This window comes from Salmo salar, chromosome ssa13 (assembly GCF_905237065.1).
Source record: "Salmo salar chromosome ssa13, Ssal_v3.1, whole genome shotgun sequence".
Classification (NCBI taxonomy): Eukaryota; Metazoa; Chordata; class Actinopteri; order Salmoniformes; family Salmonidae; genus Salmo; species Salmo salar.
Window position 1 is genome coordinate 82993094 of NC_059454.1, and position 26491 is coordinate 83019584.

General features: G+C 41.9%; 2 protein-coding genes and 1 pseudogene across 4 annotated transcripts; 1 reads left to right on the forward strand and 2 right to left on the reverse strand.

Annotated features, from left to right (window-relative positions):
• Positions 1–845: 845 nt before the first annotated feature.
• On the forward strand, positions 846–4362 carry LOC106567867 (NLR family CARD domain-containing protein 3-like; annotated as a pseudogene).
• Positions 4363–4386: 24 nt separating this feature from the next.
• Positions 4387–6242, reverse strand: LOC106567866 (interleukin-18-binding protein). 2 transcript variants are annotated; one of them, XM_045692269.1, is made up of 5 exons: positions 6039–6242; positions 5843–5887; positions 5698–5763; positions 5365–5494; positions 4387–5196 (listed from the first exon to the last, which is right to left on the reverse strand). In XM_045692269.1, exons 1-5 carry the CDS (start codon positions 6061–6063, stop codon positions 4992–4994), a joined length of 471 nt encoding a protein of 156 aa, XP_045548225.1. In that variant the 5' UTR covers positions 6064–6242; the 3' UTR covers positions 4387–4991. The 2 variants fall into 2 exon arrangements, with proteins under 2 accessions (XP_045548225.1, XP_013993169.1); XM_014137694.1 differs by lacking the exon at positions 5843–5887.
• A 372-nt stretch (positions 6243–6614) lies between these two features.
• Positions 6615–16345, reverse strand: LOC106567865 (RING finger protein 121). 2 transcript variants are annotated; one of them, XM_014137693.2, is made up of 9 exons: positions 16181–16345; positions 13547–13584; positions 11506–11647; positions 11088–11242; positions 9507–9614; positions 9192–9312; positions 8955–9088; positions 8244–8345; positions 6615–7486 (listed from the first exon to the last, which is right to left on the reverse strand). In XM_014137693.2, the coding sequence occupies exons 1-9, from the start codon at positions 16193–16195 to the stop codon at positions 7366–7368; spliced, it is 936 nt and encodes a 311-aa protein (XP_013993168.1). In that variant the 5' UTR covers positions 16196–16345; the 3' UTR covers positions 6615–7365. The 2 variants fall into 2 exon arrangements, with proteins under 2 accessions (XP_013993168.1, XP_013993167.1); XM_014137692.2 differs by lacking the exon at positions 16181–16345 and adding an exon at positions 14496–14766.
• Positions 16346–26491: the final 10146 nt, after the last annotated feature.

Here is a 26491-nt window from a genome sequence, read left to right on the forward strand (position 1 = left end):
GTCTTTGTCGGACCTAAATCTTTGTACGGCCTTGTCTCTAGTCTTGACAAATATGTAGAATTTGAGCTGTGACATTTGAGTTATTATTTTTGTCCCTAGTGTTGTGTTATGTGTATTTTGAATGAATAAATATGATGTTTTAGTAAATTGAAGTGAGACAAAAAGTGCATTTAGTAGCAGAGAGGTTTCCAAACAAGCTCACCTGAAACAGAAAATGTCAGTATTTATGAATTTCTTCATGGTAAGAGAGGCCTACTCGCAAGTGGCAACAAGTCTGTCATTTACATGCATTTCATCTATCGTCAATATTTAACCTTCATCCACAGGTGTGTGTTTATTACATCCATAGGTGTGTGCTGTCTGGCACTGGTCAAGTAGCCATTGACTTCAGACTTTGAACTGTGACCCTGAAGCTGTACTCCTGAGGTTCTCCAGGATGGCAGGGTGAGGGGCTGACACGATGGTGCATGATGGAGGGGACACAATATCAGATGTCAGTTTTCCATTTGGAGAGGGGGTGTCTGGCGGAGGAAGAAGTAGTATCTCTGTGTCTGATGAGGGAGAGGAGGCTTTCTATGTGCCTGAAAGGAGACCCTCCCTGGACAATGGCCTGTGACCCATGTACACGGCGCATATTATTGCCCACAATAATGTTTCCTGTTTGTCCAAGTCTTGATCCTTTCATCATCCATCCTCAATCATTGATATTTGATGTGTGTTTAGTAGGCATGATGTGAAAAAGGCTCGATCATTGTCCATGTGATGTTCTATGTACAGATGTTCTATGTACAGAGTCCAGCAGCAAAGAACAGAGTCTTACTCCAGCTGCTACTCTTTGGACAGTGATGACTGTGAGACCAGAACCAGGAAGTAAGAACAGTCCTCCATGTTTGATCAGTCACAGACAGGATGCAAACTATGTTCAAGTGTGTTTTTATGGTGTAATTACGCGGCTCCATTTGTTTACAAAATGGTCATATCTGTGTTTAGGCTCATGCACCAGTATGTGTAGTAGTTTCATCTCCCACCACCTCTCCAGGTCTCAACGTTTCCTGCAGTGGAACTTCCTCCAAGACCAGAGCTGATCAAAAACCCAGATGAGAAGAGGCACCCTGCCCTGACTGTAGACTTCACCTTCAAGGTGGGCTGATGTACTGTATGTTCTACCACAAATGTCAACATGTTCCCAGAGTTGGGTTGATGAGTTAGAGAATTGCTCTTCTTTTTATTTCATTCTGTGGTTCCCAGGCCATCAGAAAGACACTGGAGAAGCTGGGGAAGGATGATCTGAGGAAGTTTAAGATCATGCTGTGGAAGCGTTACCCAGAGTTGTTCAGTGCTCCTCCCCAGGGCATGGACATGGTGACTTGGTGGACAGGCTGCTGGAGTGTTATGACCTAGAGGTGGCCCTGCAGCTCACCAAGGCCCTGTCGAAGGACATGGGCCTCAAGCGCCTGGCTGACTTCCTCAGGGACATTTGCAAAAGAGGTATGCACATCTTTATTTCATTTGATGAATGTAATATACACTGAGCAAAAATATCAACGCAACATGTAAAGTGTTGGTGTCATGTTTCATAAGCTGAAATAAAAGATCCCAGAAATGTTCCATACGCAAAAAAAAAGCTTCTTTCTCTCAAATATTGTACACAAATTGGTTTACATCCCTGTCAGTGAGCATTTTGCCTTTGCCAAGATAATCCATCCACCTGACAGGTGTGGCATATCAAGAAGCTGAATGAACAGCATGATCATTACACAGGTGCACTTTGTGCTGTGGACCATAAAAGGCACAACATAATGCCACAGATGTCTCAAGTTTTGAGGGAGCGGGCAATAGGCATGCTGACTGCAGAAATATCCACCAGAGCTGTTGCCAGAGAATTTAATGTTTATTTATCTACCATAAACCGCCTCCAACGTCATTTTAGAGAATTTGGCTGTACGTCCAACCGGCCTCACAACCGCAGACACCTTGTATGGCATCCTGTGTGCGAGCGGTTTGTGGATGACAACATTCTGAACAGAGTGCCCCATGGTGGCAGTGGGGTTGTGGTATGGGCAGGCATAAGCTATGGACAACGAACACAATTACATTTTATCGATGGCAATTTGAATGCGCAGAGATACCGTGACGAGATCCTGAAGCCCATTGTTGTGCCATTCATCCGCCGCCATCACCTCATGTTTGAGCATGATAATGCACGGCCCCATGTCATAAGGATCTGTACACAATTCCTGGAAGCTGAAAATGTCCCATGGAGAAAATGTCCCAGTTCTTCCATGGCCTGCATACTCACCAGACATGTCACCTATTGAGCATGTTTGGGATGCTCTGGATTGACATGTACGACAGTGTGTTCCAGTTCCCGCTAATATCCAGCAACTTCGCACAGCCATCGAAGAGGAGAGGGACAACATTCCACAGGCCACAATCAACAGCCTGATCAACTCTATGCAAAGGAGATGTGTTGTGCTGCATGAGGAAAATGGTGGTCACACCAGATACTGACTGGTTTTCTGATCCACGCCTCTACCTTTTTTTAAGGTATCTGACCAACAGATGCATGCATATCTGTATTTGAAATGGCCATTGAAAAGGAGGAAATATATTAGATTGTGCATTTAATGTCTCCTTTTCCCCTATTTTCTCTGTGCAGATGAGGTGCGTTATGAGCTGAGACGCACTCTGCTGAGGAAGTACAGCAGTATGCACGAGTGCTTTGCCCAGCAGGGAGAGCATAAGGCCTTTGACAGTATCTTTAATGATCTCTACATAACAGACGAAGGCAACGCTGGCCCAATATCCAGAACGAGGTCAGAAAGTTTGACAAGAGAAGCATGTCAGGTCTATCTATAGTCACCAACGGCATCGCCGGGGTGGGGAAGTCTGTGGCTGTGCAGAAGTTCATTATGGACTGGGCTGAGGAGCGGAAGCACAAGCATGTCTACTTCCTGTTCCCACTGCCCTTCAAAGAGCTCAACCTCATGCTGGACCTAAAGACCTGCCTCCTGGAGATCATCCATGCCCTCTATCCTGAGACCAAGGTGCTGCCCACCTTCAAGTGCGGCGACGGCAAGGTCATGTTCGTCTGACGGGCTGGACGAGTATGCATGTCCCCTGGACTTTCACCGCACAGAGACTTGGTGTGATAGCACCGAGCTGGCCATGATGCATGTGGTGCTGACCAACCTGATCAGGGGCAACCTGCTCTCCCGCCCGCTCATCTCCAGTCGACTGCCCCAGAAGCTGTGTACCAGGTGTTGGAGGTGCGCGGTTTCACTGACGAACAGAAGGAGTACTTCAGGAGGAGATTTGAGGACCCGGCGCAGGCCGATAAGGTGATCGCCCACCTGACCTCCTGCAAGACCCTCCACATCATGTGCCATCTGCCCATGTTCTGCTGGGTGGTGTGCGGACTGTTCCAGCGCAAGTTCAGGGAGAAGGGGTCGGATGTGGAGCTTCCCAAGGGGCTGACCCTGATGTACACCCACTTGCTCTTGGTGCACCTGCGTGTGCGTGGCGCCAGGGGCTCGGCCTCTCACACCCCAGAAGAGGAGAGGAACTTTCTGATGAAGCTGGGCAAGCTGGCGTTTACAATGCTCGAGAAGAACCAAAGTCATTGGCAAGGCCACCTGGAAAGACTGTGGGGTGGAGGTCGCTGAGGCTGTCACTAAGAGTGGCCTGTGCATTGAATTCCTGATTGAGCAGTTTGTCATGTACCAGGAGAAGGTCCAGAGCTTCATCCACCCCACCATCCAGGAATACCTGGCTGCCCTCTAAGTGTTCCTCACCTGGAGGTGCACAGGGAAGAACATCCTGGAGCAGCCGCTGAAAAGCAAGTTCTCACTCATGTTCAAGAACCCCAGTCTGCAGAGCCCCGATGGAAACCTGGATGTCTACCTGCGCTTCCTCTTGAGCATGGCCCAGAATGCCAATCAGGAGCTGCTGCAACACTTCCTACCCATTAAGAGCAAGTGCTCGTCTGTCTCTGAGAGCCTCCATCATCAAGAAGAAGATCAAAGAAAACCACCACCCTGACAGGAACGCCAATCTGCAGTGCTGTCTAAAATTGCTAGGGGTTGGTGCTGAAGCTCGCAGCCACAGCCGCTCTAACTTTGTGAATAACCACTGACTGGTAATACTCTGACGACAGTATTTATAAAGACAAAGAGAGTGTTGTTAGGTTAAGGGAATTGGGGAAGAAACATATGGATACTTCAGGGTTGCTTTGTAACAAAGTCATATCTGTGGAAAAGTACAAATCTGTAATGTGAAAAGTAGCCACAAGGTGGCAGTAGCAGTACTACTAAGAGAGGCAGTGAGGTCACTGGGCTACAAGTGAGGGGTTATCAAAATAAGAGTCAAAGGGATGTGTGAAACCAATTAAGCCATTGAAAATGTATATTTATAGGCCATTACACATGTATTGACTATACACAAAATATAACATTGTCATTATGATGCTTTACATAAATGTGAGCTAATGTAAACGCACTCTTATCAATGCTTGGTATGTGTTTACAAGGTTTACACAAATGACATGATGCAATCTTATTTGCAATGGCTGCCTACTTCCAGGACATGTATGGTGTTGCTTTGTCATGATAAAACACAACTTAATCCATTTCTAAGAGATGTGAAAGAATAATGGCAGATGAAGAGAAGTTCCCTTGAACTAAATTGTCTTTAAACTAGGTTACAGTTGTGAAAGTCAGTTCATTAAACAAATGTGTATGGTCACAATTTTAATGTATTCTTTTTCATCCATGCTTTCTTAGTCGTCAGTTTCTTTTGAGTCTTCAAGATTATTGCATTAGAATCCATACTTGACTATTGCCACTAGATAGAGCAATAGAAGGGCTTTTTGTCAGTAAGTGTTCATTGTCTTTTTCGCTGAACTATGGATGATACATGAGTGGACTAAGTCCATCCGTCATCTCATTTCTTGCTAGTGTTTTTTTCTTTGGTCCTTTTTCCTATGTCTTTTCTCATTGTTCTCTCCTCGGTTTGGTGTTGGGAGTGGGTGAAAGAGGGGGAAATATAGCCTTGTGATTGGCCATCAGTGTGACAGTCCTTTGGTCAAGCCCAGCCGGGCTGTTTATCACACAGGTAAAGGTGGACCTGAAGTCCTCTGCAGTCACGCTCTTAAACACCAGACTCCTCTGGATCACCCTGCCATCCTCTGAAACTGATCTGAAACCAACACATTTATAACACTTAGCCAACACTCCTTCCACATATTATATAGTACAAGAGCTGAACAGAACACTTTGCCTACTCTACGCGCGTAAGAGTCATGGTTTGGCAAAGGTTTCAAAGCTTCCAATAATGTCTACATGTGATGCAAACCCCAGTACTTACTCTTCTGTTTCTGATACTCTGCCATCAGTGTAGGCTACCTCTGGGAATGTCCCATTGACCAGCCAGTAGACAAGTGTAAAGTCATCAGGAAGGCCTGGGTCTGCCTTACAGTCAATAACCAACCGCTTTCCTGTGTATGACAAGCACATCCTGTTTGCCAAAAACTGGTCCTTATCTACACCAGAATATAATTATCAGACCATACACCCAGAACCCAAGTTCTAAATCACAGTGAAGACTAGGGGTTCTGTGATTATAAACACTTCAGAGTATCCATGGCCATGATTGATATTACCATTTTAATAAAAACTGTGAGATAGCTGAATTCCTTACCTAGAACAGCTCCTATTCTGGACCTTATGGGCTGGATAATTCTGGGAGATGGCACCTCTGTGTTATCTAGACAATAACAATTGACGTTAGAGACATTTTGAAATGTTGAAAAATCATGTAGGCAGGCTGATACAGACACACACACCTGTAGAGACCTCTGAGTGCAGGACCCAGAAAAATCCCAGAAAAGCTGGAGTGAAGAGACAGAACACACCCTAAGCCATTACGTAACAGGCACACAGACACATAGAAATGTAGATACATATGCAGCAGAAAGTAATCATATACCCATAGTCAACATACATCAGTGAAGGTGTGTGTGAGAATGTTAGATCGCTTACCTGTGAGAGAAATTGTTAACTTCATACTGGGCTTCTGTCTGACTGCTGTGAGATGGTCAACAAATGCTGGTTCTAACAACACTACCTCATGTACTTACTATATATACACAATCACTTCCTCTTCAACCACCCACCCTAAATAAACATGCACACTAGCACACACACACAGAGGGAATTCCCTGTGCGCAAGTTAATATGCTTATTTATGGCAGACTCAATAGGGTGGCTTTTGACACAATCAAGTCATGTTTATCATGCGTCCTATATCTACAAAGCATAAAATGAAGTGTGATTCATTTAACACATGAACATGAATCATTTAACAAATGTGAAATACTGGGGTTGAATACAGATTAATTTTTTTTTTTAACATGCTGTATTTTCTCAGAACTGACAACACAATATTTCAGTGGGCGACCCCCAATCCTGATACGGTGGTTTCCGTCTGGTAAGTTTCTTTCCCAGAAATAGACATACAGGAAGGTATATACAAAAAGGTATATTCAAAATCCCCCAGGTCATGAGCTATTCTATTCGTAAATCGGGTCTAAATTAAGTAAATGTCTATACCTGATCTTGACTGTGTCACGTTTATTAACAGAACAAAAACATGACAAGAAAGTCAACACAACCGAAATGATCTAATGTTATTCACCTTCTTGCACACACTGTCTTTTACAGTATCTGTTCCTGGAGAGCCATCTGGGCTGAATACAGACAGGAGAGGCCATCTGAGGGAGGTATAAGGAGGGCATATTGGAGAAAGCAGTGCCCTTCTTAAAAATATGACTGTAGTAGGATAGGATACACTGTCTGAGACTAGTGCTCCTGAGGAACCAGAAACTCCCCCCAGCAGCCACATTCAACCAGGACCTTCACTAACAAAAGGCGCAGATTTAACACACAAAACGACTGTCACTCTGCAACGCTCCACTCATCCATCTGAGCAGTGTTAACTACTCATCGCCATAGAATCCAACAAATATCAACAAGTTAAGACAAATTATTTTGGGAAAAAGCATCTCCATGAAAAAACAGAGAACCATTTTACTAAGCTATGAAATGTACACTGCATGTGTTTTAGTTGTGACTGACTAAACAAAAATGAAACCGACATCTAAACCCAGATTACTTGTAAAATTCAAATAAATCTTAAATACAGATACTATGTGCCTATAAATCTATACAAATAGTACAGGTATAGACACAGTTTATAATAGATGTTCGTAGAGTCCATGGTGAGGCCTCCAAGTCTCCCTCAGACAGACCAGTGCAGTATCTTCCATCTCCATACGGCTTGTGTGTCCCTCTCCTCCACTTTCCCAGATCACTCCAGGCCCAGGATATAGTTGATGCCTTGCACAAGTCCAATGATTACGGGTTGCCAAGCAACAAGGTAGCGGAGCCAGTCCAGGAGTTGTCCATACATGACATGTGGCTTCTCCCAGCTTCATATTATGGGTCAAGGAGATATAAACAAGTGACGACCCCACCCCCGAACCAAACCCTTACAAACCAATTCACATATCCAGTCTGTGATAATATATTGTGATATCTTTCAGGACCTTACTAGAATCAGGCTTGATAGTGGAGAATGGACAATAACATCTTCCAATAACTATATCCTAGCCTTTTTAAAACCATAGGATCATCTCTTCGCCCTAGGGTGTAGTTTTAATTGAAAGTGTGTGAAATTAAATATGTATGCTATGTTGTCAAGAAAGGATTTGGGAGGTGTATGGTAGAAGTTCTCCATGGTAACACGATGTGTCACCTCTAAAGCAGAAGAGGCAGCAGCTACTAACGTTGACAGTTTCTACAGCCGCTAACAGGAACTAGGTTATATAACTCAATGCGTCTCCATGGAGACAAAGCCACCCTTCCCATAATGTCCTGTTCCAGTTTGTGTTTACATGTAAATGTAGGTCAAAGTTCCCATGAACAACATCAGCGTAAACTTACTGCTTATAACTTATACTGCAGCATTTATAGGTAACACAACCTATTCCCATCATGGACAAGCAGAGTGAAACTAACGACCTCTGTACTGTGTAACCCTCTGTACTGTCGTGCTAACCAACAGAAATAATGAGTCAATGACTGAGACAAATTGCAACATGAAAGCAAAAGACAGAGACATACACAATATGAAAGAGGTACATATTAGACATCAAACCCTCATGAGAGCAGAAGAGTAAAGGATACGGGTTACTGAACATTCTCTTCAGGTCCACCTTCTCTTTACAGTACGGGCATGTCTGCTTCTTTCCCACGATGCACCATCCTCGTATGCAGAACTCATGGAATCTGAGGCAGAGAGTTAAGGAGCCAGGTAGAAGGTGGAGGGGTGGTGTTACATGTGTGTGCATTCAACCTAAAAAAAAAACATGAGAATAACTGCAAAATATGGCCAAATATGAAACTTTAGGTAAAATCTGGTCAAATGCTGTAGGCATAGCTCACTGCTTGGTAAAATACAGAATACTGGATGTTTTTTTCCTACTTCGCTGTGGCACACTGTAATAACCATATCAGTAAGCTCAGACCAGTAAGCTATTAAAATATGATGTCCTCAATGTGAACATAGAAACCACAAATGCCATAAAACATGTGACAATTCACCTCATGGAAGACTAGTACAGGGAGTCATTACAGGAAACGACGTAGGGCACCATTATTTATAGAAACAGGAAGTGAGATAGGCACATGGTACAGTGTTACTGATGTTCAACAGTCACATCTCATGCGCATGTTTGTTTGGTCAATTTCCCTTTGGCTTTTGTGTTCGTACACCACGTCTTCCATGACACACTGACAGTTACAGCTTTTATGCAACAGACAAACCAGTTCTACCACAACATCACGCTCCAACATGCATATTTATCTAGAGAATATTTCTTAGATGATAAAGGATACACATGGTTGCAGGATAGTCTGTAGGTGTTCTCGATGATTCCCTCCTCGCTGACGTCGACCAGAATGGGCTGGCCACACACAGCGCAGATACTGTCAGAGAGGTGCTTGGTGGGCATTCCAGACGCACTGTAGTACTAGAGAAGACAGAGATACAATGTAATGTTGCTGGACAAATTCACAGCTTTTACAACAAATAATGTTGTACAACTAGCAACTTGACAGGCCCTGGATACTTACCCCCACTGTCGATGCCATGACGTCTGCACACATTTCAGCAAAGTCCCTACCCAGGACACCATAGTACAGACCATAGAACAGCAAGGACACACCAAAATCCATTGCATCCTCTGGCTTTATTCTGAAAATAAACATCAATATCAACATGATTAAAACGTTACAGCTTCTCAAAGAAAGCTCCGGCGCCACTTCTATAAATCAAAACGTACTTAAAGGATTCTGAAATAAAATGACTAACTACACAAGGATGATCCTTGTTAACCACTGGTATTGTCCATAAATACACAATTGTTCCAAGAAATAACTAGAACTTACCTAAATATCAAGTTAATGCCAAACAGTGTAAACATGACAACAGAGTAGCCCACTATCCCTGTGGCATAGCTGATCTTGTAGAGGAGAAGGAACCATTTGTAGACCAGCCTGTCCACAGAAACAAGCGAACATTCAGACATATTTCAGCTAACTGAGGTGAATGTGAAGAAACATAGATCCGTTCTTTGACTAAAGTAGCACTTACTGCAAGACAGGTTGGGTTTGAGGCTTTTGACCTCTTACCATGACCATTTCATCATGCATCACCTAGGCATTCTGTATATTATGGAGGTATCCAGACCTTCCAACCCTGTCCAACTTTTTAGAGTACTAGATGCAATTGGCAAATTGGAGATTCAACTCGCGCGCATAGCCCTCGCCGAATTGGGGTTCTTTCCCCTGCACGATTTGTACCAAATCAAGTCTATAAAAGGTTTCCATTTACACATATGGTAAAAGTCAGTAACATGATCTAATCACAAAGGGGCTTTATTCTTGGAGATTACATGTACAGTGTAGAATGGAGATAATTATCTATAATGTTTTTCTTAGCACATGCCCCCAAGTTTAGTCTCTAAAGTAGAGGAATGCTTGTCACCTCCCACACAGGGCCAATCACTAGGGCCAGCTCACAAGTACTGGGTTTTTAGACACAGTTCCTAATCAACACTAAAAGCAAAATAATTTGAAAACATAAAAACAAAAACAAACGATCGCATCGACACAGACCGCAAACTGGCTACACAAAGCTTAAGTAGGCTAGCGCAAAGAGAATCTGAACGCTGTTCGCTAGAAGAGTCTGCTGTTTCAGCCTATGTAAAGGTGCCTATTGGATTTCTTTGCAGCGCATACATCATTTCAGATTTTAGAAATGTATAAAATCTCAAACCTAGTGGAAAGGCATTTTAGAATCATTGCCTCTATAGCTGATACCGGACACTCATTCATTCTTCATCTTCTAAACTCCAGACTCCATCTAATGTCAAGATGCTTATATTTATTTTGGATTATACTTTTGTAATGTTTTTTGTAACATGGATCATAATTACAGTTAGTCTGTCAGGTTGCGTGATCCTCGTAATGTTACGTGGAAAATACAACGAACGGGACGCAGAATTAAATGTATATCACACTGGCACAAATGCGACCAGTTATTTTTCGTATTTGTATTTCATTTATTTCACTAGCAAATGTGATTAGTGTTTACCTTTCCACAACACACAGAGTCGAAAATGGATTTGTCCATGTGTTTACGTACAGTTGACAGTCGGTAAACTCAGCATCACAACAAAGAGGAGGGGCAGACACGGGTAGCTACGTCCAATAATGTATTCATCTCCATGTCCGTTGACACAAACTCCGTACATGTCTGTGTGTTGCAGCTCGGGAATCGGGATGTTAGATTTACTCAGTGGATTTTAAAATGTTTAAAAAAATAAGGCCCTATTCATTTCTGCATACTTTTAACTCGGATCTCGTACATGGACAGAGAATTGCGTAGTTGGTACGCAAAATGCGTGCATGTTGGCAGGTCATATGGGTGTGTGTAGACACTACCTGGCCTTGTATATGGGACCTTACCTAGGTGTAGTGCACTCCAGTGGCTTACGTGTGGCCCGGTAGGTAACGTATGCAGTGACCACAGAGAAGATGAACCACGTGACAAGGAACCTCCACCAGTGAAGCTTGGTGGTGAAGTACAGAGGAACCACCCACATCTGGAACAGAGTCACCAGCTAGAAGAGAACACACATTTTAAAGTACTGACGCACACAGACACTCAGTTCAATTTGAGGCTGAATAACCCCGAGAACCAGACTGTGTCCATTTGAAGAAGCTGGTCTGTGGACGTTTTGTCTGTACAGTACGTGAACTGTGATTTATATGATTTGCAGGGCATGCTGTCTATTTCGTCTTCTGCGCGCAAGTCAGCGTGTGTTTGTGTGTCTGAGTGAGCATGACTGTGCAGTGTGTGGGAGAGATTGTCTGTGTGTCTTACATTGTAGGACTTGGGGTGCCTCTGTTTCCATTGCACAAGGACCAGCTGGGCGATGACCAGGGTGACAATGAGGATCAGCACCATCTCAGCGTGCATGGCCTCATGGCCCTTGTGTTTTGCATGCATCCTGGCATGCTCCAACCTATGAAGACACACACACACACATATATATATATATACTACAAACAACCTAGTGCTCAGGCCTGGGTATCCAATATGATCAATCACTAAGTATCTGGATAGATTCTTATAATAGTTACATTCATACTAGTTTCCAATGGTAGGAAACATTGATAACCTAAGGGCTCTACAGTATATCAATAATCAAACTACATCAAAATAAGATCATGTTGAACCTGACTTAACTTTTGTGACGAACAGCTGAAGTCAGAAGTTTACATACACTTAGGTTGGAGTCATTAAAACTTGTTTTTCAACCACTCCACACATTTCTTGTTAACAAACTATCGTTTTGGAAAGTTGGTTAGGACATCTACTTTGTGCATGACAAGTAATGTTTCCAATTGTTTGCAGACAGATTATTTCATTTATAACTCACTGTATAGAATTCCAGTGGGTCAGAAGTTTACATACATTAAGTTGACTGTGCCTTTAAACAGCTTGGAAATTTTCTGGAATTTATGTCATGTCTTTAGAAGCTTCTGATAGGCTAATTGACATAATTTGAGTCAATTGGAGGTGTACCTGTGGATGTATTTCAAGGCCTACCTTCAAACTCTGTGCCTTTTTGCTTGACATAATGGGAAAATCAAAACAAATCACCCAAGACCTCAGAAAAATAAATTGTAGACCTCCACATGTCTGGTTCATCCTTGCGAGAAATTTCCAAATGTCTGAAGGTACCACGTTCATCTGTACAAACAATAGTACGCAAGTATAAACACCATTGGACCACGCAGCCGTCATACTGCTCAGGAGACAGAACGCGTCTCCTTCCTAGAGATGAACATACTTTGGTGCGAAATGTGCAAATCAATCCCAGAACAACACAAAAGGACCTTGTGAAGATGCTGGAGGAAACAGGTACAAAAGTATCTATATCCACAGTAAAACGAGTCCTATATCGACATAACCTGAAAGGCCGCTCAGCAAGGATGAAGCCACTGCTCCAAAACCGCCTTAAAAAAGCCAGACTACGGTTTACAACTGCACATGGGGACAAAGATCGTACTTTTTGGAGAAATGTCCTCTGGTCTGATGAAACAAAAATAGAACTGTTTGGCCATAATGACCATTGTTATGTTTGGAGGAAAAAGGGGGAGGCTTGCAAGCCGAAGATCATCATCCCAACCGCGAAGCACGGGGGTGGCAGCATAATGTTGTGGGGGTGCTTTGCTGCAGGAGGGACTGGTGCACTTCACAAAATAGATGGTATCATGAGGGAGGAAAATTATGTGGATATATTGAAGCAACATCTCAAGACATCAGTCAGGAAGTTAAAGCTTAGTCACAAATGGGTCTTCCAAATAGACAATGACCCCAAGCATACTTCCAAAGTTGTGGCAAAATGGCTTAAGGACAACAAAGTCACGGTATTGGAGTGGCCATCACAAACCCCTGACCTCAATCCTATATAAAATTTGTGATGCAGAACTGAAAAAGCGTGTGTGAAAAAGGAGGCCTACAAACCTGACTCAGTTACACCAGCTCTGTCAGGAGGAATGGGCCAAAATTCACCCAACTTATTGTGGGAAGCTTGTGGAAGGCTACCCCGAAACGTTTGACCCAAGTTAAACAATTTAAAGGCAATGCTACCAAATACTAATTAAGTGTATGTAAACTTCTGACCCACTGGGAATGTGATGAATTAAATAAAAGCTGAAATAAATCACTCTACTATTATTCTGACATTTCACATTCTTAAAATTAAGTGGTGATCCTAACTGACCTAAAACAGGGAATTTTTACTAGGATTAAATGTCAGGAATTGTGAAAAACAGAGTTTAAATGTATTTGGCTGAGGTGTATGTAAACTTCCGACTAACTTGCAGTCAGAATGAATAATTGTGAAGAGACTGACCTCCACTTCTCCTCCGGTGACAGATGGGTCAAGTCGACCTAAAGTGAAGAAAAAAAAAAACAGACATTCACAATTATTCCAAATGCTTCTACATCAATTAGTAAGAAATCTACATATAAATGCATTTACATAGAACCTCTGAATTAAACAGTCACAATATATCTACAAACGACAATTATTGCATCAAAAATGTTAATTTTAAATCAGTCTGTATTCTGATCATGTGGGTTGGGAGGCTGTTGGTAGTGGACAGACATGTGAATACTAAAAGGGATGAACCCTGCTGGCCAACAAAGAGCATAGGCACAGTTTCTGTCCATTATTGCTAAATGGTGAGAACACTAGCCTTTGGTCCAAAACAGTTTTTAGAGAGTTCGCGCTACCTGGACAGAGGATGGATTATGCGTCAACTAGATGACCTTTGACTCTGTTTGCCACATCAGCTATTACATGGCGTGACATCTAATGAGTATTAGCTACTGCTACATCATTGATGCTATTGAAATAGGAAACGGGTTGTCAAGCAAAGGCAGCAAATTGGCAGCTAAACCAGAATGATCAATTTAGTTAGCTATCTGTGGCTACTTATATAGCAACCTAGCTAAATAGTTTGCTAACGTTAGCTATCAGCTACCACGTACAATACAAGGGCGTGATGATGATGGCCCTTGAAGTTGTACGTTTGTGTTTTAGCTGACTGCACTATAATATACTTGGTTTCCTAATGCACTCAATAGAGAAATGCACTCAATGATATCCTCCTACCTGTCTAGCTAAAAGGGAAGAGAACTGGGAAGTTAACTAGCAAAGCTAACATCGTGTGACGTTTACTAGCCGGTGCAAGAGGCAGGTCTCGTCCATATTGGCTGCAACGCAATTTGAGCACTTTACAATTCACGCTATTTGTTGTTTTCTGATTCTACAACGGTAACACATGTGGTACCCTAACCTGATTTCGTTCATCGTGATGTCCGAGTCCATGATCGTGTTCTATACCATCAACCTCCACCTCAAACACCCCCGCCATCTTCGGGAGTGCTGTCAATTCCGAACGGATGCCATTTCCGGTTTGGAAAACATGAGGGCCAATCAAAACACTGCACGCGAGTTATTTTTCTAAAGATTTTTAAAACTAACCCAAGATGAATGAATCATAGTGGGAATAAACCAGACTGGAGATGGGCAGAGCCAAGCACGAGCTAGTCAGATCCTATTGGCGTGTTGTAGCATTTGTTTGCATATTTCCGTTAGGGAACGCCTACTCTGAGAGGCGCGTGTGTGGAATAACCAGTGGTGTAAAGTACTTAACATCCCTGGTCATCCCTACTGACACTGATCTGGTGGACTCACTAAACACAAATGCTTTGTTTGTAAATAATGTCTGAGTGTGACCCGGGCTATCCATAAATAAATAAAAAACAAGACAGTTGTGCTGTCTGGTTTGCTTAATATAAGGATTTTATTTATTTATTATTTGTACTTTTACTTTTGATACTTAAGTATATTTTAGCACCTACATTTACTTTTGATACTTAAGTATATTTAAAACCAAATACTTTTAGACTTTTACTAAAGGAGTATTTAGTGGTTGACTTTTACTTGAGTCATTTTCTATTTAAGTATTTTTACTTTTACTCAAGTATGAGTATTGGGTACTTTTTCCACCACTGGGAATAACTCAATTCGCCCTTGCACTGTAAAAGTCTACAAAATGCAGTCCATTCTGTTACAGATTCTAGTTTTGGAAACAGAAAACTGCATGGAGATCAAATCTTTCATCGATGAAAAAATGTGCAAAATGTCGGCAAAAATCCATCTCGCTTCATCTTCTTCAACTGCCGGCCACTGGGCTTCAGCTCATCACCATATTACCATATTTGGAAGTGAGTGGAAACACCAACCGGATGCTTCACATGTATACATCTGGTGAAATATCTGTCTCATTGTTCTTTTATTTATATTTTGGAGAAAAACCACACAAGAAGTATACAAACAGACAATGATAACATATGCTAGGGGGTACAACAAATGACACATTATTCAAAGACCTTAAAAGATACACACATATTGATTGTTTTAACGGCTTTCTTATTGGAAGAATGTAGAATAGTCTTAATGTACTGATCGAATTCCTCATAGAAAACATGGAAGAGTGTTTTTTTATTAGTGAATTTACATTTATGAATATGACATTTTTCCATTAGCACAAATAGATTTATGAGGTAACATTTTTTTGTTATCCTTACTATAGTTAAGGAAACCAAGCAGCGCATTCTCCCATAAAAAAAAACAAAAGTCATCAAGAATATTAACAATGATAAAACTATGAATATCTTGCCATAATTTCGTTACAATGCCAAAATGAATGCAAAACTGTTGTTGTGATTCTGGATAGCCAGATTGCTAGCAAGAATGACAAGAATGTGCCATTTGGGGAATCTTAAGTGGCTGGTTTAGACTCGTGTCATCATGTTCTTCATCCCCGTCTAGTTTGACCGATTTCATGTCAATTGCTAATATGGCTAACTAGCTAGCCAACAACTGTAAGGATGTATTTGAGAGACAACAAGTACTCATTACGCAAATGTATTTATGTTTTCAATAAACATTGGAGACTAAATATAACTTACTCACCAGATCATTTTCCATCAATGGATGTCGATTTAACTTGTTTGACTGCTGATTAAGGACTAAGACATGAGGGGATATTGTATATGTGTAACAGTGTAGGTTCCGTCCCTCTCTTCGCCTCAACCCGGGCTCGAACCAGGGACCCTTGCACACATCAACAACTGACACCCCACGAAGCATCGTTACCCATCGCGCCACAAAAGCCGCGGCCCTTGCAACGCAAGGGGAAACCCTACTTCAAGTCTCAGAGCGAGTGACGTCACTGATTGAAACGCTGTTAGCGCGCACCACCGCTAACTAACTAGCCATTTCACATCGGTTACATATGGCCAATATACCACGGCTAACGGCTGTTCTTAAGCATGACGCAAAGCGGAGTCCGTTAGCTGTGGTATATTGGCCATATATCACAAACCCCCAGGGTGCCTTATTGCTATTATAAACAACATAAAAACAACGTAAAAGTTATTTTTTGTCATACCTATGATAAATGGTCTGATATACCACAGCTTTCAGTCAATCAGCATTCAGGGCTTGAACCGGTTTTTAATTAAGCAATAAGGCATGAGGGGGTGTGGTATATGGCAAATATACTACGGCTAAGGGCTGTTCTTAGGCATGACGCATTGCGGTGGTTCGAGCCCTGAATGCTGATTGGCTGACAGCCGTGGTCTATCAGACCGTATACCACTTTCACTGCTCTAATTACATTGGTAACCAGTTTAGAATTTGCCTAGTTAAAGAAAGGTTCAATACATTTTTTTAAAATAAATAATAATAAATAATAATAATAATAATAATAATAATAGCAGTAAGGCACCTTGTGGGTTTGTGCTATATGGCCAATATACCACGGCTAAGGGCTGTGTCCAGGCACTCCGTGATGCGTCGTGCGTAGAACAGCCCTTAGCCGTGGTATATTGGCCATATACCACACCTCCTCGTGCGTTATTGCTTAAATAAATCCCTTTTGCGCATGTGCATAACTATAGATAAATCCGACAGGAGACTTTGAGTCATGAAAGTTGGAGAGAGGATCTCAAAATCTCTGACCAAGAAACACTTGGATAAACTTTTTTTTTAAATGTTAGGCTATTTTCTGGCAATTGTGCCGTTATTATGTGCCAGATGTTAAGACTACAAACAGTTATAAAATGGCCCATTTCCCGAGGTTGACTTGTCATTTCAATAGGCATAAGCAGACGACAGACTATCTGGGTTTCTGATTGTAATTCAACTTTGCCATGGTTTGCTTAGATAGATGCAGGTAGCTTATAGCCTCTTATAGGCCTACTGTACATCTTCAGTTAGTCTACAGTAGCCTAGGCAAAATATATGTAAGATGATTTAGCAGCTTGCTTAGTTCAAATTAACAGACTCATTTATTCAACATGAATAGTTTGGCGATTTCAAGGTAAAAAGTGCTTATGTTTCCCAATAGCCTGCTGGAATAGGCTACTGAGGATGGGGTAGTAATTTTAATCACTGAATTAAATATTAATATGTATTGTAACGACCCTGGGTTCATAAGCGCGGAAATCGACTCTGCTGCTCGAGAATGCTTTTGCGGCACAGTCGATAGTGCGCCGGACTTCGGGCTTGAAGGTCGAGGGTTCGGAACCTGCTCCCTGCTGTTTCATTACAGTATATATACTGAATATGCTTGTCAACAACAGCCAGTGTTTATTTATTTTTATTTTTGTTTACCTAAAGCCTAATCTGACTGACTGTTACCGTCAATCTAATACTTTCTAACAACTGATCGGCAATTGCTATAGAGCTTTGATAACTTCCAATTGAATTAACTAAACATGGCCATTAACAGCCTGCCTCACTGCCTGATAGTCAACAGCTGCAGGTCACAGTGAAATATATTATTTTTTTAAGAGAAATGCCATGGTGGCCACAGTGCAACCCACTGTAGAAGTAGGCCAAAAACCCACAACCCATGACCAACACATTTTCACCCACGACATCAATTTCAAAGTAACCCAATTTTCAGGAAAAAATTCGATCATGGCAACCCTGTTTTTGCCCCATAGTTGTACAGGCCTCGGTTTTGTTGCTAAACAACCAACCAGAAGACTCTGTGGTATGTATTTGTTTTCAGATGGAGGGAAAACTGTACAAGTATGAAACTGTTCAGCTAAAGGTGTCTGACATTTTAGATAAACAGACAGCTACAGTGAGGGGAAAATTATTTGATCCCCTGATCCCCTGTGAAGTGAATGAAACAAGATGTTTAATTTTCACTTGGGCCATAGTAAGGTCAAATGAATTACAGTGAGGGGAAAAAAGTATTTGATCCCCTGCTGATTTTGTACATTTGCTCACTGACAAAGAAATGATCAGTCAATTTATAACATTTTTGACATGCGTTTCTCTGGATTTTTTTGTTGTTATTCTGTCTCTCACTGTTGAAATAAACCTACCATTAAAATTATAGACTGATGATTTCTTTGTCAGTGGGCAAACGTACAAAATCAGCAGGGGATCAAATACTTTTTTCCCTCACTGTAATTCATTTGACCTTACTATGTCCCAAGTGAAAATTAAACATCTTGTTTCATTCACTTCACAGGTAAATTCTTGAATTTAACTGTCAACTAGCCAGCAGATGCAACCCGCTTGCTTACAGCTGCACTAGGGTCGGACAGGCTTCCTGTTTAGATTAAGACACTGCGGAGCCGGGGGTAAGGTATGGCTCGGAAAACGTACCTCAATCCGAGGATGAGACATGCATTGTACTCCGAATTGTCCCATTATCCCAACTGTTAGACCAAGAAGATTGAACGACTGGTAGTGCAAATTAACCTGCTCAATCTTCTCTGTCGAGGAAGGGGGCAAAATGGGGGATTATGCCAAAAAAGGAGAAAGTGGGGGACAATAAGCAAGAACACACCCCTTCAACTGTAAATAATGCATAACTAAGTAGCCATGTGTTATGTTGCCATGACACAGCCCTAGGAACTGTAAATTACAAAGTACATTTAGATTAAGCTGGAAATTACTAGTTGAGTTTAGAATAAGCTTGAACCCCGCTTACAGCTATATTGTTTAAATGGTTTTGAATTATGATGCCCAACAGGTGACTCAATTAGTGACAGTTGCCTTGTGATTGAAAACTGGACACAAATGTAATTAATTAAACACCAATTTATTGAAGCTTGAACTCCACCATGACCGCTTGCAGCTTCGTGTTTAAATGTGTTTTTCATTATGGTGTCCAACAGGGAGCCACTGTGAATGAGTGATGGGTTCTTTGTGACCGAAAACTAGACACAAATGTAATTAATTAAACACCAATTTATCAAAGATAAATAATACTGCACATTTTCACATGAGGGAAACATTGAACATCAGGCCACACTAGATGCCATATCTGTACAAAATGTGGAAAACAACACAGTGAAAGAAATTACAGGATAATGTGTGCCCCATTTCTCTCATTTTGTGCACAAGTTTGTTTACATCCTTGTTAGTGAGCATTTCTCCTTTGCCAAGATAATCCATCCACCTGACAGTTGTGGCATATCAAGAAGCTGATTAAACAGCATGATCATTACACAGGTGCACCTTGTGCTGGAGAAAATAAAACACCACTCTAAAATGTGCAGTTTTGTCACAAAACACAATGCCACAGATGTCTCATGTTTTGAGGCAGTGTGCAGTTGGCATGCTAACTGCAGGAATGTCCACCAGAGCTGTTGCAAGATAACTGAATGTGCATTTCTCTACCATAAGCATTTCTCTATGCAGAATTTGGCAGTACCTCCAACCGGCCTCACAACCGCAGACCACATGTATGGCATCCTGTGGGCGAGCGGTTTGCAGATGTCAACGTTGTGAACAGAATGCCCAATGGTTGAGGTGGGGTTATGGTATGGGCAGGCATAAGCTACGGACAATGAACACAATTGCATTTTATCAATAGCAATTTGAATGTACAGAGATACAGTGACGAGATCCTGAGGCTCGTTGTCGTGCCATTCATCCGCCGCCATCACCTCATGTTTCAGAATGCGCAGCCCCATGTCTCAAGGATCTGAACACAATTCCTGGAAGCTGAAAATGTCCCAGTTCTTCCATGGCCTGCATACTCACCAGACATGTCACCCATTGAGCATGTTTGGGATGCTCTGGATTGACATATACGACAGTGTGTTCCAGTTCCTGTCAATATCCAGAAACTTCGCACAGCCATTGAAGAGGAGTGGGACAACATTCCACAGGCCACAATCAACAGCCTGATCAACTCTATGCGAAGGAGATGTTGCACTGCATGAGGCAAATGGTGGTCACACCAGAAACTGAATGGTTTTCTGATCCATGCACCTACTTTCTTTTTTTAAGGTATCTTGTGACCAACAGATGCATATCTGTATTCCCAGTCATGTGAAATCCATATATTAGGGCCTAATGAATTTATTTCAATTGACTGATTTCCTAATATGGACTGCAACTCAGTAAAATCTTAGAAATCGTTGTGTTTATGTTTTTGTTCAGTATAGTTGTTTTCATGAACTTACCAAGTGATGAAAAAAAATATATATTTAGAATGTTCGCCTAGAAGATAGATGTGACAATTGTCTGCTAGAGTACATTTCCATTTAAATATCTTGTGTCGATAAAAACAGATGGACGTAATGACGTCAGTGTCGAATAAAAATGTAGTGGTTGAAGTGTTTCCATTACCCATTTAGGCAAATTGCGACAGCCTGTGTGCACTCCCACCTACAGTGCACTTGGAAAGTATTCAGACCCCTAGACTTTTTCCACATTTTGGAACGTTACAGCCTTATTCAAAAATGTATTACATGTATTTCTTTCCTCATCAATCTACACACAATACCCCATAATGAGTAAGCAAAAACTGTTTTTTAGAAATTTTTGCAAATGTATAAAAAATATAAAACTGCAATATTACATTTACATAAGTATGCAGACACTTTACTCAGTACTTTGTTGAAGCACCTTTGGCAGCGATTACAGACGAGTTTTCTTGGGTATGACACTACAAGCTTGGCACACCTGTATTTGGGGAGTTTCTCCCATTCTTCTCTGCAGATCCTCTCAAGTTCTGTCAGGTTGGATGGGGAGTGTCGCTGCACAGCTATTTTCAGGTCTCTCCAGAAAACATATCACCATGGTGAAACTTGCACTCCTGTAGATCTGAAAAAATTGGATGGTGAAACATGCCAGCCAACCAGAAAAGCAAGGCGAAGCAATTCAGGCATTCTTGAAAGTCAGAACAATCCTTGTCCTGCAAAGAAAAATAATTTTTTAAGTAATTTAAAAAAAAATTGCAAGCAGTAGGCATTTAGCGTTGTGAAATATGGTCTCTGATTTTGCACTAGCAGATATATGGAGAGTGCATAATCCACAGCTGAAAGAATATACTTTTTACTCCACTATGCACCAATTATTTTCAAAGATAAATTACATATTACTTTCATCACAGTTAGTGCATTTAATTCAGAAGGTGAAAGTTGTATATGTCTATGTCTGATCATCATGCAAATTTATACAAATTATCAAAATGTATAACTAATGTTCCAAATCATAAACGTATAACTAATGTTCCAAATCATGCCATAAGGTGGAGATTTAATCTCACTCTTTTAAGGATCAGCCCCTTTTTTTCCAATTTTGCCTAAAATGACCCAAATCTAACTGCCTGTAGCTCAGGCCCTGAAGCAAGGATATGCATATTCTTGGTACCATTTGAAAGAAAACGCTTTGACGTTTGTGGAAATGTGAAAGGAATGTAGGAAAATATAACACACTAGATCTGGTAAAAGATAATACAAAGAAAAAACCAAGTTGTTTTGTATTTTTTTGTACCATCATCTTTGAATTGCAAGAGAAAGGCCATAATGTATTATTCCAGCCCAGGCGCAATTTCGATTTGGCCACTAGATGGCAGCAGTGTATGTGCAATGTTTAGACTGATCCAATGAACCATTGCATTTCTGTTCAAAATGTTTTATCAAGACTGCCCAAATGTGGCTAATTTGTTTATTAATAACTTTTCATGTTCAAAACTGTGCACTCTCCTCAAACAATAGCATGGTGTTATTTCACTGTAATAGCTATTGTAAATTGGACAGTGCAGTTGGATTAACAAGAATTTAAGCTTTCTGCCAATATCAGATATGTCTATGTTCTGGGAAATGTTCTTGTTACTTACAACCTCATGCTAATCGCATTAGCTTATGTTAGCTCAACCTTCTTGCAGGGGACCCAATAATCCTGAAGAAGTTAATGTTTATTTCTGTAAGCAATTCAGGTCTGATTTACATAAATTTATCCTCCTCAGCAGTCTTAACTAAAAAAAATATTACCGAACTGGAGTCCACTTTATCCTTACTAATTTGTCAACAGCATAAAAGTTTATCCGCCGAGAAGGAGACAGAATTATTAAATCAATGTTACATTCCTCTATGAATTTCGAATTCATAGAGTCAGCCAAACTGATTATCTGGACGGTAATAAACCTAGCCTCCTCTTAGCTAGTAAATTACGCAATAATGATAGTTTTGCTGACATTATTTCCATTCAGTCTGATGATGGTGTTCTCTTTCAAGATTCACCATCAGTCAATTTACAATAAAAAAAGATTATATGAAAAAGAATACACTTCTGATGTACAAAATACCTTTTTCAAGGGCTTGAATCTACTGCAACTCTCCTCCAATGATGCACCTATAATGCTCAATGAACTGCACGATGCATTAAAAGACATGAACCAAGGTAAATCCACTGGATGGGATGGCATCCCACAGGAATTCTATTTAACCTTTTGGTCTGAACTTTGCCCGATATTATTAGAAATGGTACAAACATCTCTTAAAATGGGGGTTTTCAATAGATATTAATACTGCAATTATCTCTGTTAAATAAAAAAGGTAAAGACCCAACTCTCTGTTCAAGTCATAGGCCTCTCTTCCTCAGATTTTAGCCAAACGTCTTGACATTTTTTTATCCAAAATAGTTAACCCAGATCAAACGGTTTTGTCAAACATACTGTAGATTGGCGTCAGACAATCTGAGACGTCTCCTCCCGACATTATGTATTCAAAAGTATGTGGACACCCCTTCAAATTAGTGGATTCTGCTAAAATAGCCACACCCGTTGCTGACAGGTTTATAAAATCAAAAACACAACCATGCAAACTCCATAGACAAACATTGGCAGTGGAATGGCCTTAATGAAGAGCTCAGTGACTTGGCACCGTCATAGGATGCCACCTTTCCATCAAGTCAGTTCATCAAGTTTCTGCCCTGCTAGAGCTGCCCCGGAAAACTGTAAGTGCTGTTATTGTGAAGTTGAAACGTCTAGGAGCAACAACGGCTAAGCTGCGAAGTGGTTGGCCACACAAGCTCACAGAACGGGACCGCCGAGTGCTGAAAGGCGTAGCACGTAAAAATCGTCTGTCTTCGGTTGCAACACTCACTACCAACTTCCACACTGCCTCTGGAAGCAACGTCAGCACAATAATTGTTTGTCGGGAGCTTCATGAAATGAGTTTCCATGGCCGAGCAGCCACAAGCCTAAGATCACCATGCACAATGCCATGCGTCGGCTCAAATGGTGTAAAGCTCGCCACCATTGGATTCTGAAGCAGTGGAAACTGGGAAGTCTGTCACACCCTGATCTGTTTCACCTGTCCATGTGATTGTCTCCACCCACCTCCAGGTGCCGCCCATCTTATCCTTTGTATTTATACCTCTGTTCTCTGTTTGTTCATTGCCAGTTCATCTTGTTTGTCAAGTCAACTAGCATTTTTGTTCTCAGCTCCTGCTTTTCCCAGTCTCTTTTTCTCACCCTCCTGGCTTTGACCCTTGCCTGTCCTGACTCTGAGCCGCCTGCCTGACCACTCTGCCTGCCCCTGACCCTGAGCCTGCTTGCCGACCTGTACCTTTGCCCCACCTCTGGATTCTTGACCTCTGCCTACCCTGAGTCTGCCTGCTGTCCGGTACCGTTGCCCCACCTCTAGTTTACTGACCCCTGCCTGCCTCGACCTGTCTATTGCCTGCCCCTGTTGGAATATTAAAACATTGTTAAGTCGACGTGTCTTCATCTGGGTCTTACCTTGATTCCTGATGAACTCGCCAAGGCTGTCCAACGTCCAGCCTCCTATTTGCCGTATCCCTGGAGCCTTTAGCTCCAATAATACGTCAATATCAAGGTAAAGGACAAATAGTAAGGACACCTAGAGCACCAGAGAGACAGTGTGACAGTACCCCCTCCCCAGCGTGTTCGGCTCCAGCTGCAGGACGCCAACCACAGGGACGATCCCGGGGAACAGGAGCGGATCGGTCGCCTCTGCTGAGGCGCAGAAACCTGATGAACCGGCTGAGGCTGACGAGCCGGCTGAGACCTCCCCAGTTGCCTCGGTCGAGGCACGGGAATCCGTCAAACCCACCTGCTGAGGCCTCCCAGGTAGCTCTGGCCCAGACACCCGGACCCAATCATCATCAATCATGTCAATGCGGAGTTATACGGAGCCCTCTGCACAGCGATGCTGTACGGAGCTTGTTTTGGTCTCTGCATGCCTCCAGAGGTTCCACAATTACGTCACACCCTCCATATGGAGACTCTGACCACATTTTCGGATCAAGCATATACTGGCTTTTAAAGGCGCTGCATGGTCAATCCAATGTCTGAAGTGGCCGTACAGCATTTACTGCAGATGCCAGGACTTTCATACTTCTTGCACTTAGCAGAGCAGGGCAGAGCTGTTGTGAAGGAAGTTGTCAAGGAAGTGAGTTTGTGTTTATACTGGACCTCCCGCCCCCACCTAATGTCAACCAATCATGTCAATGCGGAGCTAGAGACCCCTTTCCAGTACACAACACACTGACATCACCCACAGATGTGCACGACTCTTGGCTGCAGTAAGAAAGCCATCGCCATCTGTGCCCATTCAACATAGCCTAGATTTATGTTTTTATTACTTCTAAACAAAATCACTTTTTGGGGTTCTCATATGCTTACAATGATGTGTTGATTCTTACTTGAACAGTCGCTAAGATTATATTTGGCTGTGATCTCTGCAAAATAACTATTTTGGATGCAGACGTTGTTAGCTTGAATGCTAACACTCATTAATATAGGCTGTAGCAAAAGCTAGCCAAAGAGCCATTTTACTGGTTGAAGTTGAAGTGTTTAAAAGTATAATGCAGTTGATTTGTGATGATGACACAAACATTATATTAAGCAGGATATTTATACAAGCCTTAAAATCCAATTATAATTCGAAAGTAATGTGAAATGCACTCATAAGCAACATGTAAATTGAGGCATTTTTCCTGGCATTCTATAAGAACTCCCCATATTCTGTCACCAACTTGTGTGCATTGCCCTCGTGCATCAATGTTTGCAAAGACAGAAAGGGGTCTATATGGAGCCCTGCACATTGTTTCAAAATTTGAGAGGCTTATGGCGATTCACACCTTCCGACCACATTTTCGGATCAAGCATAAATGGGCTTTTACTCACCTGCTTCTCTCTGTCCGCTCTTCATGCGCGTCTATTCCGCCGTCAGTCTTTTTACACTGAACAAAAATATCAACGCAACATGTAAAGTGTTGGTCCCATGTTTCATGAGCTGAAATAAAAAATCCCAGAAAATTTCCAGACGCACAAAAAGCTTATTTCTCTCAAATTTTGTGCACAAATTTGTTTAGATCCCTGTTTGTGAGCATTTCTCCTTTGCCAAGATAATCCATCCACGTGACAGGTGTGGCATATCAAGAGGTTGATCATTAAACAGGTGCACATCATGATCATTAAACAGGTGCGCCTAGTGCTGGGGACTATAAAAGGCCACATTAAAATGTGTAGTTTTGTCACACAACACAATGCCACAGATGTCTCAAGTTTTGGGGGAGGGTGCAATTGGCATGCTGACTGCAGGAATGTCTACCAGAGCTGTTGCCAGAGAATTCAATGTTCATTTCTCTACCATAAGCCGTTGTAGAGAATTTGGCAGTACGTCCAACCGGCCTCACAACCGTGTAACCACGCCAGCCCAGGACCTTCGCATCTGGCTTCTACATCTGCAGGATTTTTTGAGGTGAGGGTGGAGGGTGCTCAGGAGTATTTATTTCTGTAATAAAGCCCTCTTGTGGATAAAAACAATCTACCCCCCCCCCTAAAAAAACAATGTCTGTGGATGTGGAAATTAAGGCCGGTCCGGAACTGCACCAAAAAAAGACGTTGGCTCGTGCTTACTGGGGTGTAGCCTACCATGTCGGCCCACAATGGATTTTTATGAATGCCCATCCATGTGGTAGGCCCACCATTTG